Below are 14,559 nucleotides of genomic sequence, written 5' to 3'. Positions count from 1 at the left end.
CTGGATGTTGGAGGCCAAACCACTAGCATGCTTGGACCAAGAAGGAATGACAAGCAACTTCATGTTGCCATATAGCATATTTGCTTTTAATATATATTCAGAAAGAGCTTAGTGGTTATCACTGGAAGCCAACAAAGAATTTCAACAGAAAATAAAGCACAGAAGTCGTATCCTGACTTCAGTTCCAAATCACAATCTTCTGATTTCAGAAAATGTCTGTATTTCTTTTGCATGCACATTTAAAACATCAGATATGTATAAATGCAGATTTCTTGCCACTACCTGATCCATTCTCATGAGTCTTTTGCTTAAGAAATGCTCGCAAACCACAGATGGATAAATTCACTATCTAGGAGTAGAGAGAAAATATTTGCAGTCCCAAAATATAGATTTAGTATAAGCTTTTCCTGGATGAACATAACCTCTGTGAATCTTAGTTGGCACAGGATACTCATATTTCTTTCCTAGTCTCATGTTAGTGATTCTTCCTTCTTTTTTCCGCTTTTTCCATACACAGTTGTCTACAAATACATCCTTAGCTATTCCCTGATAATATTCCATTCAACCCTTCTGCATTCCAAACAGTTCCAGTTTTGCAAATGCAACATTATATTTCAGTCATCCCTGAAAATAAAAATTAAATCTCTGCATAAAAATGCAAATGAAACATTAAAACTATGCATGTGCATATCAGATAGTCTGAAATAACATCAACAATTTCAAAGAGATGTTTAAGGCATTAGGTCATGTTATGAAGAGTATCTCTAGCTCCAAGTTTCATAACAAGAATAAATCAATCTTGACAATGAACATGAAAGGGGGAATAAAACCTTTTTGAACACTCAAGGTGGTTTCCTCATTTCCCTCAAACTAAAATGAATTAATTAGTTGATATATATGAAAATTAACTTAAACTAACAACATAATCAGAGAAGGTAAACTTTAAAGTTAAAATTAGATTTAAAAGATATAAAAATATTACTTGGGGCTGATGAGAGCACATGGTAAGTCCACAGTGGCTGTTGAGCTGAGCCTTTTGTCAGTTAAGGAACAGCAACAACAACAAAAAAATATATAGCTAGGAAAAGCTGACCTCAGCCCTTGGACTTTGGTCAGGCACTAATCAGGCTTCCAATGTTTAGAGCTGATCCTCTGGCTACTTATTGACCATATGTACCTGGACACACATAAACATAGCCTCTGGCAACACAGTAGTTAGTCAGGCTCCCTGTGCTAACACTGCACACAGGTTTCATGCTGTTCCAATGCCACCTGGGTCAAATTAAATTACTCCCAAATTGCAGCAATCAGTATGAAAAAAATTAGATTTTTGGTTTTAGTGAAAATGTAAAAAACTTGTTCTAATAAAACCAAATCACACACATAACACAGCCCAATGTAGCTCCAAGTGTTTCCACTGTAGAGCATGCAATTATTGAACCTAGCCAAATGTATATTTAAGTGTATATACTTAAGCAATATAAGACTATCACATGAAAGCCTTTATGCCTGTTTATATAACAGCAGAGCATTTTTAAGCCCCATGGAGCTGTGTTAACGCTAGGCTGTTTAAGCCTTAGGATGTTGGGGCTCAATTCAGAAAGACTAGGAGCAAAGTGACCACTTGTTCTGTGGAGCGTCAACTTCACTGTGAGTCCTATCAGTTGTCATAAAAAGGTCACAAAGACACCTTATCATGCTGCTGGGAAATCCCTATACCATGAGGAAGGTGAGGAATGGAGAGGTGCAGAACAGAACTTACCAGATAAGAAGGGTATAGACCGCAAATATGAAATAGCTTGTTGGCCACCAAGGAAGCTACTGTGACACCATGGAATGGCCTGATATAAATGCAGTAACTCCAAGAATCCCAGGGAAGCAAAAATATGGTTTTGCACTTTGTCCCTGCCACTCCACTCCCTCAGCACCTTTACTGCAAAATTCATCGCTTCATTACTTTCTTAACCCAGGAGCTGCCATTCAGGCCAGCTGAAGGAGATGAGTGCTTATGAAATACACAGCATGTTAAATATGAGCTCATTGTGGATACCTTTACTATCTGTGCTGTGCTGCAGATGTGGATGTGTACTGGATATACCGGGCTATTAGTACCATCCAACATTTTAGTTGTTCATTTAGTTGTTCAAATGTTTAGAACATTTTAATTGTTCAAATTAGAAGCCACATTTCCCTGTATGGATCAAAGCATCTGGATATCCTGAATTCCTTGAAGAGTTCTCATTTATGCAATAGAGGGTTCTCTCTAACCCCACCTGCAGTACCATGTTTGAAAGCTCTTCACTGGAGGGGACAAGACTGGGAATAAACAACTCAATATTCAATAGACATAATCAATAGAGTAAAGAAAAAGAGACAAGAAGCTCTAGCAAAGCACAGAAGAGCCTGCAGGAAGACAGGTACATCTCACCTTTCGGCTGAGCATTTTGCTATTATTTTGCAAGCAATACAATTACAGGAAACATTCAGCCAGTAAACAGAAAGCTTAGATCCTGGTTATTAACATTAGTCTGTTTATTAACATGTAAGCTAATAATAATAGAATATTATTCTGATCACAAAAGAATATACAGCTGTAGAACAGAAGCAAAAATCCCTAATGATATGTACAGTTATGGACAACTTGAAAGCCCCAGCAAACAAAGAAGAGCAAACAGAGACCAAAAGGAGAATCATTAGGTTTCGTGCTAGTGAGATATTTACTAATACACACAATAACTGAGGAAAAAAAAAAAAGTCTGTCTTCAAATTTGCTTTACAGCAACAACTAACTTCCATGCTCCTCAGACAGCCCCAAACTGGGATTCTTCTTTTGGAGCCCAGCGGCTGTCTGCTATTAGTTTTATCTATTCAATCTCCAAACCCCAAACTCAGAGGTTACTGGTGTAGGTCAGTTGTGAGACTATGTTGACTCCCTTGACATTCAGCATGGAAAACCAAATAACAAAGTCTGCACTATGTCAGCAAGCATTTCACATTCTTTGGTTTGTCATGCAAAGCACAAAGACTCTGATACAGTTCAAAATGTCTTTGTATCTACAATCTTGTTTACCCTTAGAATACAAGCTTAATTTCCCACATGCCTGAAGTGTTTTAAAAGCCACTTCATGCAACAGAAAAGACAGTGCTAATTTCTGGCAATGGAACAAGAAATAGTGAGGGTTTCAGAACAGCCTCCAATTCAGCAGTCAGATCAACCTGATACTTACACACAAGTGGGTGTATGAAAGGAAATGTCACTTCAGGAAAATCTAGTTCCAGTGGTGTAGGATCATGATCTTGCCATCCCTAGATGCATATTATTCAGCTGCTTAAATTTGGCAGGTTTTCCTATTTCCACAGAATCAGTATCCACAGTTCTGGCAAAGGTAAGGTCACTTCACCTGTACACACCACAGTGCAACCTCTTAGGGGAAGTGACAACCTGTCCATAGTGGAATACACAGGCAAGACGAAAGTCCTAACTTCAGCATGATGAGTTCAACCCTTGATGGCACCTGCCACCTTCCATTAGCTTTGCAGTCAACTTCAGCTCCTGGCTTGAAGCATTTCAATTTGATGCTAAAGCAGAGGTGTCAATAGCCCCTCAAATACAAATGGATGCAGGATCAGAATCACAGCAACAAAACCAAGGGGCATAGTACAAGGAAAAGGTTTCAACAAGAAATGCAGTTCCTAAATTCTCTCTCTTCAGAGTTTACATCTAAGCAAGAAAGCAATTCTGAAGAGGGATTTAAAACTACAGTGACAGTCAAGCATGTGAAGATGGCCTAATCTACTAATCTTGGAAGGAACAGCTTGCAACTGTGGGGCATTTTGCTTGTTTGGATGGTTTAGTTTTAGTGTTGAATGGTAGAACTGTACCTGCTCATCGGAGGAAAGTTCTTGAGAAGGGCAAATAATTGATCTCAATTGCCTTGGCGGCCTGTGGAGCTCCCAGAATAGGATAATTCCAGGTTTCTTGGACACACATAGGTCCTAACTGCAGGAAAACCTGATTTATTGTTGTGGCCATGGATACACAGAAAAGGGATTCTCCCATAGGAAGACAAATTGTATTTTTACAAAAATCAGGCACAAAGCTGCTTCAAGTACCAACCCACCCCCACATCAATCATACATCCACTATTGCTACATGACAGGATAATCAAGAGTCTGCATAGAGGCTTTAAACAAATACAAACTCTGCTAAGAAAATAACTATTTCTTTAAGCTGTCCACTCCTCAAAACTCTTTCTAGCCTTCAAAGAGCTCTCAGCCTAAGTTGACTGTTGGAAGCAAACTCTTTTCTGACCATTATGCCATGGGTAAAATTAGGCCAAGCCTGAGAAACAGACAAATCTTTTCAACATCTCTCTATTCCATCACGCTTTTCTAAACAGAGTAGACACTACCACAAATTCTACATTCCCTGAATGCAGTATACTTCATCCAGCTTACAATATGTATCGCGCAAAGCACGTGCATAGAAAAGGGTGGTGGTGGTGGTGGGAAGTATTACCGCAACCACTGAATGAGTTCATAGGGAACCTGTTTACCCAAGGGGGGCAGTTCTCACACAGCCACTTCATCTGAGCCACTTCCCCTCCTTCTCATCTTCAAGGGAGTTCTAGAAAGCATCTTCAAAGAATAAACCAGAATATTAAAATAGTAACTCTGCTAGACATTAAAAATCATAGATTCAATAAAGAAATGGCATTTAGAGCCTGTAATAATGTGCTCCCTCTCCCCAGTTAACCCCTCCATGTTACACAGGTGATAAATCATCCATCTCTTTTTTATAGCACACAAACATTTTATGATGTTTTTCCTTGCTAAATCTTCCTCTGCTCTATAGGTATTGTCTGCTTTAAGAGTTAGTCTAAACTACTAAACCATCCTGGTAAATTTAAACAAGTGTTCTTCAACTTAACATTTAGCAATGAAGTCTTCTGTCTGTTTTAGACCTGAAGAAAAGCTTACATGCCCAGAAGTTTGTCATCTTTAGCCCACTGAAACAAATCTGCTAAAAGACATGGCTTCCCGTGACTAACTTTGCCTTGTTTGAAAGTAGAATGTCTTTATTTTTCCCTTTTGGTACCGCTAATTCCAGCCCTCAGGTCAGTAGCCCAAGCTACTATACCTTTGCCTTCAGCTACTATGTGTTGCTTAACTTTGCAATTACTTTATGTAACATAAAACCACTGTGGATTACAACTTGTTAAAAGATTCCTTAGAAAATTAAAGTATACAGTATTGTGACTCTAATCAGAAGATCCAAAGGCCATCAACCTCAAAGAATCTTTGCAATGTGAATTTCCCTGTTTTTGTGAGTCAGTTCTCAAGATAAATGTGGGATCTTTCAAAGAGATAGGTATCTGCAGGTACCAAGGTACAACTCGCATATTTAGAAGCAGTAGTATTTCTTTCCAACCTAGTGATAAAATCCCAGAAGACAAGAGAGAGCAGAAGATTGAGTTAGACCGGAGTAATTTCACCAGTCTTGTGACTTTGCTGTTAAGCAACTATGTATCAGCATGTATTTACTAATTGCAGTGACTCATAGCACAAATACACTGAGCAATGAACGCTCAGGAGCTGACACTTTCTGTCTGATCTATGTTATCTTAAAACAATTTAGAGGATTTAAAATTATTTTCTATAAAGCTATGTTTATTTAGTGTATGGAATCCTTCTAAATGGGTCTTCACTGTCCTAGAAAAAATGGAAAAGTAATATTTATATGTTTATACCTTTTTTTTTTTTTAAATGATAACAACTGAATGCAAATTACAATTGCCAGGGCTTTCTGGAAGTGAAAGAACTAGAAACTGATGGCATGAAATCTTCCTGGTAGAGTGGTAAGAGCTTGGCAGCAACTTAGCTGAGATCTCCTGAAGTCCATAGATGATTTCAATTAATATAGTTACTACTCCTCTTGACAGAAAGGACATCCTCCCTCCACAAACCCATTCACATGAAACACCTGATGAAACTCCCTGCAAGCTTATATACTGTGGAAGTCCACAAACACGTCAACACTCCTGAGGGAGCACTGCAGGAGCAGGAGATGCTGTGGGGGAAGGAGATGGTGGGAATTCCACTACCATTACAATGCAGGAATATTTATTTCTATGTGTTTCTACAAGGGTTGGATCCATCTGAAGTTTAAGATATAACCCAGTCGTGTTTTAACTTTTTAAGACAAAGACTATTCTGTCTATGTGTCTTCCCCATCTCATCTGCAAAGCCAGGAATTGCAGACACCTTCATTTAATTTTAGATGCATTGTCTCAGTTAAGAAGAAAAAACAAATAAATACACACCCAGGACTTCAAACTGTCTTATCCTACAATAAAACTACAAAATAATATCCTAGCAAAAATTCCCTTTTTAAAAATCTTTTATTATAACATTTTTTCATTGTCTACAATAAAGTAGGGCCTAAAAAGAACATTTGATGCAGCTTCTTATGTGGTACACATCAACACCATGTCTGTAATTCTACTTTCAGTGGTATTTGCCTCCTTCCAAAAGCAGTGACATTTCCTTCTCTCCCCACTTTTCAGAACAGGCCAATATTGCCCCCAATTTGATGACTTGCTTCAACTTGCTTTTCAGCTCTTCTGAAGTGTGATCCAAGTTCCCATGGTTATGAAGGCAGTCCAGCTGTCTCCCTCCGGCACGCAACACTAACCCACCTTTTTAGTCATCACTGTAGCATGATTCAAGGAATTAAATTGCAGTTAGTGAATTCAAGCAAACTCCAGTCAAAGGGTTGTACTCCATGAATGAATGTGAAGTGTTGACTACTACCTGAGCCCAGAGACATAATCCTAAATAACATTAATGTTTTCATGAAATGCAAATTAACAGCAAAATACTACTCTTCAGCAATTTTTGAAAGCCATATTTTTTTTACCATACATTGAAGTTACTATAAACCTCAGCATCTGAAAAAAAATCTGCACTTGGTATCAGTGGTGATAAACCTGTGCTCTGCATGAAATGCCCTTTGGCTTTCTGCTGTTTTGGCTTCACTTCCAGTTCTTCTTTCCTGTTCATCTCCTCTCCTGGTTTCACAGAATCCTCTGGGAGTATCCAAAAACCTTGCCAAAAGCAGGAAATGCTACCAAAAATGCTATGTACTGCCAGAAGCCAGCTTCAGTCACAAATCCTAAGAGTTAAACCGAATATGGCCTTGTTTTTAACTAAGAGTGTGACAAGATTGTCCCTGTAGTCATCATAGATCCAAACCATGATACAGAAATACTCCTGAAGAACATGCTAAAGACCCAAATCATGTTTTACCTACAGTTCACCAATGCTGTAGCTGGTGGAAGTACTGTGACAAGGTAATCTGCTATCTGATGAGACAGGTCCTTATAGTCAGAAGCTGGGAAGACCTTTCTGGGCCTTATACTCTCACGCAACGACATGTAATTCATGCAACCTCAAATAGCATTTGAAAATGAAACAATCCAAGTTAGTCATGCTTGGAAGTAGTTACTTAAGCACTTCATCACTGAGGATTCTTTGAAAAGCCATAGAGACATCTCCCCAGTAACAGCATTAAAGCCACCCTTGACAAGCTTACATTCATTAGTAGTCTTTTTTCCTATTCACAAGGATATGATAAATCATCAGAGGTTGAATTGTTTTTTGTAAATAATAGGTTATACAAGAAAGCAATTATAGAAAGGTTTACTCAAACCTAAGCTTCAAATTTCTTCCCTCTTATCCATACGGCTTTATAAATGCAAGCTACATATATGAAAGTAAGGGCAGTAAATCTCAGATAAAGCAGCTGCGCCTGATAATATGAAATCAACTTAAATAACCAGATGGTACATACCAAGTTCATATATGTAGAAGAGTCAAAACCATAGGTGGCTCATTTGCAACTTTAAAAAGATAATAATTCCATGAACTAAATAAAAAGGCATTTTCAATGCTTTTTTTCATTCAAAATGGCTTTGTTCTGTGCAAACACAAATTGTCTTGAAGTGAATAAATAGGCTCAGCTGTGTTGTGCAGTGATTCCATTAACCTGGCAATCAAGCATTAAATTAAATTGCCTTGTTTGGATTTCCCTGCTGCAGGGGGAAAAAGTACCTTCTAAGAGCTGAGCCACCGAGTAAAAGCTTCACCACTAAACTTCTACAATTAGCAACACAAGAAACTAACCAAGTCAGCATATTGCAAAAATTCCTCTGATAAGCTTTTAATGATTAACCTTATACTCAAAGGTTCATAGCCTCTCACACTCCTCCTCCCATGCATTCAATTAACACCTGCTTTGAACAAGTTGAATGTTATCTCCATCGTGTACCCATAAAGCAGCTCAGCACTCCTGCTTGCTGCCTCCAGTCACACCATGAAGACAGCAATTCATTACCATACTGTTTTATTCAACTCCTTTTTCTTATGGCAATTTTCATCCCGTGTTGCAGCTATATTACCAACCATACAGTCTTTATTTACTCTATGTGAAGTCCACCCCCTCCATATGAAATCGAAGAATGATTTTTCAAAACAAACAATGAAAACAAACTACGTTTCAGAGTGCCACAGTCCCATTCTAGCTGGAATATATTCAAACACACAACTAATCTCTTTTGTGGAATTTATGCAATTGGTCCTGATGTGTGCTGTCTTCAGGGAAGAAGCTTAGCAAATAAAATGTGAGAATAATTTACATGCTAAAAAAAGTGTTGCAAGCACAGAAAATACTGAACAGGAGAGGGAATCAAGGATGAGGAATGTATCAGTAGCTCTCCAGAAGGCTGACTGTTACTTAAACAAAAATATAATCTATATTATTATATATTTAATTATACCAACCTGCTCTTTACTAACATCAAGAGAACACCAAAGGAAATTTAGTACAGCTTTCTTTAAAAACAAGGATAGATTCTCTAGCACTTGTATTGCCTTAGTAATCTATGCATCACAACCAAGAAAGTAACAGTCTTAACAAACTCAGATAACTAATATTATGTCTCTGGAAAGTCTTACCAATAACAAAATGAGAAAACGTCTAGTTCAGAAATTGGTTCAAACCTGTACCTCAAAATCCATGTTTTATACTTAGGGGCCCCTCACAGAAGAAAATGAATGTGCTGCACTTAACTACGTCAACACCCATCAGGCTTTGAGCCTGGAAGGGAAAGAAGCAGCTATAGGCTGATGCTATTAAAAGCAGAGGTATTTAACCCATATACCTCAGCTCTAACAGAATGTAAGTCTCATTACTGTCCATCTCCCTAGCTTCATTTATGATTGCACTCCCATAAATTATGGTTTTTAGTCCCCTAATTCTTGATCTTTAGCCTTGACTGTTCACACTGAATCACTGGACTTGGAAGAATCAGTGGAAATGAGAAGAAAATTTGGTGTTTTTTACTTCAAATGCTATCAAAATAGAAGCTTTATATTTTCTTGTGCTGTATCCTGTGCACAAAAACCTAGATGAGATTCCAGCAAAGCAAATCAGAAGACACCAAGTCAGCATTTATCCTGACACCTTCTATGAACATACACACTTAAAATACTCTGGAGAAGGTTATATCCATGTATTCAGTATCTGAACTCCCAAAGCTCTTTCATCTCTGAGATCCAATATGCATTAGATACAGCGTGAATCAAGCATGGTGTTACAGGTGAGCACTTGCTGATGAGACCTTACCTGTCAGCATCTCCAAGCCCCAGTGAAGTGTTGCGCTGCATTGTCTCCCTCACCGCAGCCATGCCATCAGGCAGCCGGTTTAGCCTTCGAGTATAGAGCCCCAGACCACCATCGGTCATATACCTTTAGAACAGCAAAACAACATGTCAAACAGGAAAACTTTGATATATTGTGTTGCTCCTATCTTCTGCATGTTTTTAATTGTATATTGCAATTTGCTCACCTGTAAGTGAAGAATACTACTCAGAATATGAAGCAAGGAAAACTTTCTTTACTAGTGCAGAGGAATATTTTTTGCCTCTCGTTCTCAATAACTTCTTGCAGTCTCTCACATCAATAAGAACTGAATTTCAACACATTTCAACAAAGGAAGAATACTTAACTTTCATTAAGGTTGCCTAGCTGGAAGTAATTTAATATTTGTGAATGCTATCATTAATGATCCTTTCCTGTCCAAAAAATGCATGATTTATATATGTCCTCCTGAACTCTGTGTGGGCTAAAACACCATGATGGAAATCTCAACCCTTTGACAAGTTAACTGCAAATATCACATTGAATACATCCTAGTTTTTGCCAATGATCCATGAACAATGAGTACCCCAAGATTTACTGTGAGAAATAAAAGTTGCAGCATGAATGGAAAGTTTTTGTCAGTCTTGTTTTGGCTCCTACATTGTACTCTCTCTGCAAGTGTGGCCTAAAGACATCTGCATTTAAAAAGTGTTACTGTTCTTAGATATTAACTGCCACACGCATATATGATACCTGACAAATTGCTAAAATAGCACTTTCTACTTTAGACAAATTAGAAATGAATCTTAAATTTAACAGAGATGGTGGACAAGAACACATAAATGTCACCAGGAGCAATTCCTCACAATAATGCATGTTGTGTCATTCAGCATTTTTGCTGAAGTCTGTACCAATGCAGACAGCAATTGCCATCATGTCATGTAACTTCAGGATGTGGTGATAACCAAGGAAAGGAAGCTTTAAAAACTGTACAATTACCCAGCAGTTTGATTTATGAATGTTTTAATATATTGATATTGAAACTAAGAAGTTGAAGAGTTGCTCCATGAGCTGCCTTACATCGGTATCTCAATAATGCTTTTAAACATCTTGCAGCATTTCATAACAGTAGTTCCAAGTAAGTATGGTCCAAGTGGCAGAATAACACAGGAGGATTTATCTTTTGTCATGTCTGACCACAGATACATGCAAGCTAGCTTTAAACTAGAAAGTCAAGTCCCCTTTGCCTCTCATGACACTGGCAAGGAGTGAGCTCTGTTCTACCACCACTAGTTTGTCAGCCCAGGTACATCTCCATGAACATCACTGACAGCTTTTAGACACCTGAGACTGTAGTAACCCCAACAACCCTGACAGTACAGTTGTTGTCTCTAGCATACTGCTGGACACGTAACATACCTCACAGAGTTTGGAGCTGATGGGATTGTATCCTCTTAATCCTTTAGCTCTCTTAGCAAATCAACAGCAGTCCACAGAGTAATATCCAGATATGCAGGGATATTCCTCCTGCTTATCAAGGCACAGAGCTTTTTTCCTAATGGCAAGACACCCTCATCCACAGTAAGGAAGGAGAGATGATCCTAGCTGCAGCCATCAATGTCTTTGCTGGCAAGATGTTACTGCAACAGACATACTTCACCCAAGTCAAATCCAACCACTAAATTTATCAAAATGGGCTGGTAAAGAGTCAAGAAGCCTTGCACAAGCTGCTTGTTGTTGTTCCAGGTATGTAAATCTGTACAGGGCCTTCCCAGGAACAACCCAGGAGTCTCTTTGGGGAGTCTAACAAAGAGGTTGCTAAGGCTGTTAAGTCAGACACAAGAGGATTCCCCATTCAGTAAATCCATGGGGACATGATTCTCCAAACTCTTAAAGCCTGTAAAAAGCATGAGGAACAGTAGCACTACAACTTGTGTGGAATTCTCCTTAGGTCTAGCATTCTAACTGCTGTTTAATATAGCACATAAATATTTTATCATGGAAGAATATATTTTTCCTTTGAGCTACTAAAATAAAAGTGGAGCCTGAGACCATATTGTTATACAAACATGCAAACAGCATTCTGCAAAAACATCTAATGCACATACATTAATAGGTTTATTGCAGATACTTGTCTGCACATGAAACATGTTTCTGTATGAATACCCATTGTACACGTACTAGAAAACAGCTTTTGGCTTTGCTGTCAGATTTCTGGTATGTGACTAGTCCTTTGATAAAAAAGATCAGCTACAGCTGAATAGATTGTTCTCCATGCTTATTACTCAAAATAGGTAAAATGAAATATATTACTCGTTAGCCATGCTGAAATTAATGGAACACTTTCACTACCATCAACAGATTTCATCTTCTATGTAGAAGCTCAGCAAGCTGATGCAGATTAGAATACATATACAGACAGAATAATACTGCAGTTGCATCCAACTGAAAACTGACAGGTTTCCATAAATCTTTCACAAGTCAATGGAAGCTGGATGCCTCTGTCATCTTTGATAACTATATTGTGAGTTCTTTCTAACCAGGATCCCGTAAACACAAGCATATAGAAAATTACTTTCACCCACTATACCAAAAGGACAAGTTTCTTAGAATACAAAATAGTATTTTGAAACAGGTTTGTGTAATCACAGATTGAAAGCTTTCTATCTTATTTTCATTACATGCAACGTCCTCTACCCAGGAATGTTTAATTCCAAAAAGGTGCCAAAACTAACAATTCCTTCATGCAGCAGTGAGCTGAAAGAAAAGAAGGAAAGGTACTAGCTTCTAAATTCTGTGGGGAAAAGCACATTTACAGTAAACACACTTTAAAATAAGTGGAAAAACCCCCACCCCTATTATTCATTGTACAGAGGAGATGAGAAGTTACTGTGGCCAAAAATCTCCAGGTATTGCTTCCTTTTCCTTCCTCTCCAGCCCCTCAAACTGAAACCTGTCTTGGCTCTCAGAAACCATCATGCCTTTATGAATACAACTTCATTACTGCTGCAGATTTTTGCTTTATGAGATAGGAGAATATAATGAAGGTATATTTTTCTAAAGACAATCTTAGAAGGTTTCACTCAGGGAGGAATAAACCTAAAAATATTATCCTGCATGCATGTAATTCTAACAGAATTTATAGCCCTACACACATCTACACAATATGGAATTCTAGTATACTAGCTTCTCCTCTGCAGTGACACACTGCAGTTATCAATGATGTGTCATGTCTTTGACTTTTCTTATTAAAAAAACATGACAAATTTGCACTGAATGCCTTGGTAGATTTATGAATCTTGAGAACTATGCAAGTATATTTAGTGCAAAACCAAGCATTTCAAAGTATTTTCCTGCCTGCCCCAAAGTAAGAAGTTTAAACATATGATCTGGGAAAAAGTATAGTATCCAGACTCTGCGACTCTAATGCAGACGGGTAAATACTACATATTCAAAGAATTTAATAACTCAGATGCTTTAGGAATGGTACAAATAGCCAATGGGTTATTCGAATAATTGCCTTTAATGAAGTCCAATATAATCATGAATGCTTAATTATCTCTATAGTTTCACTTTTCATCAGCAAGGAAACAAAATCAACCAAACTTTTTGGATTATTAAAAGACTTAAGTTAAACAAGAGCAGAATTACGCACTTCTAACACACAAGTGGAGCCCGCTTTCTAGGTCACACTATTTTTCTAGGAGAAAGTGGCTCCCTGCCCTGTTTTATGGACATAAAGTAATTTGCTTTGGAGTTCCCTGGACAACCTGGGCCTTTAAACTTCTCTTTTCTTTAGCCAAATACACCTTTTCTATGCCTCTGAAATTTTGAATGCCTTAATAAGTCCTTCCAAGTGCAATATTTTGAGGGTATTTCTGATGCTGAAGTGATTTATTTCCCTTTCCTGAAAGGCATGCTGAGGAAACAGGAATGGATTATGCCAGGGGTTGGTAAAATCCAGCAGTCTGAGTCACAGGACTTCTGTCCACACTCCCTACTTACCCATGTATGCAGCCAGCCAACAGCACACCTACTTTTATAGTCTGACAACTCTACCACTTCATATATATTCATTTCATTCCTTAATGTATGAATATAACATTTTTTTCCAGTTTTGAAAATAGATAGCCAAGGGACAGGCACTCTTTACTGAAGTATTAAGAAGAGAAGGAGCAGAAGGTAAATCAGCAGCACACAATAGCCCAGACAAGCCTACTCTGATCTGCTCAGCATCACATGGCTCTGTAATCTCAAACCCACAAGCAGAAGAGCAGCAACGTGCCCTCAGACTGAAGCTGATTCTGCCAGCTTAGGTGCTCCTACCTTCCTTCCTCTAGGTGCTTTGGATTCAAGGTTAGTTTGGAAATAGCGGCCCAAGTGCCTCTTGGTAGAAGACTTGCATAGCAACCCAAGTGCTTGAAACTTGAAGAAACAAAAAGCTTGTAAGTTTTACAGCTTTTGGATTATTCCATAAATCAACATCCGCTTTGACGTGCAAAAGTGTTCTCTTTTAGCTGCAGCAATAACACTGTTATTCTTAGTGTTTCCTTTAAACATGTATTTTCACCAGGCTTCATCTGCGTTGTTGTTACAGTTAGTTAAACGAGATCAAGAAGCTTAACAAGCTTTGAGTATTAAAGGAGTCTAACTTTGCCAGTTGCAAAAAAAACAACAGCACAAAATTCTACACTGCTGTTTTGGAAATATGATGAACATGATCAAAATTATTATACTGATGTCTTTCTATTAAACATAAATATTATTTTATGTTCCATTTGCTTGCCTCAACTTACTGCCCTTTCTTCAGGCTGTTAATGAGAAGAAAGGGCAAGTTAAAGCCTTACTTATCCCTCTTC

At 38.1% G+C, this 14,559-nt stretch overlaps 1 protein-coding gene and 1 long non-coding RNA gene across 3 annotated transcripts in view; both read right to left on the bottom strand.

The window, feature by feature from the left end:
* Positions 1 to 14,559, bottom strand: part of NAV2 (neuron navigator 2) — a 219,988-nt gene that overhangs the window by 81,387 nt on the left and 124,042 nt on the right. For both annotated transcript variants that reach the window (XM_061355051.1, XM_061355052.1), the window contains one exon: positions 9,686 to 9,808. In XM_061355051.1, the coding sequence (XP_061211035.1) occupies positions 9,686 to 9,808 (123 nt within the window). The remainder of the gene's footprint in view (positions 1 to 9,685; positions 9,809 to 14,559) is intronic.
* LOC133213075 (uncharacterized) lies at positions 59 to 1,370 on the bottom strand. The gene is made up of 2 exons (XR_009725685.1): positions 983 to 1,370; positions 59 to 349 (listed from the first exon to the last, which is right to left on the bottom strand). It is a non-coding gene; the product is annotated as an uncharacterized LOC133213075 (long non-coding RNA).

Source organism: Neopsephotus bourkii, unplaced genomic scaffold (genome assembly GCF_033783945.1).
Source record: "Neopsephotus bourkii isolate Nb327-2 ecotype Australia unplaced genomic scaffold, CSIRO-AGI_Nbou_v1 NB_768, whole genome shotgun sequence".
NCBI lineage: Eukaryota > Metazoa > Chordata > Aves > Psittaciformes > Psittacidae > Neopsephotus > Neopsephotus bourkii.
This window is presented reverse-complemented; position numbering and strand designations above follow the sequence as displayed.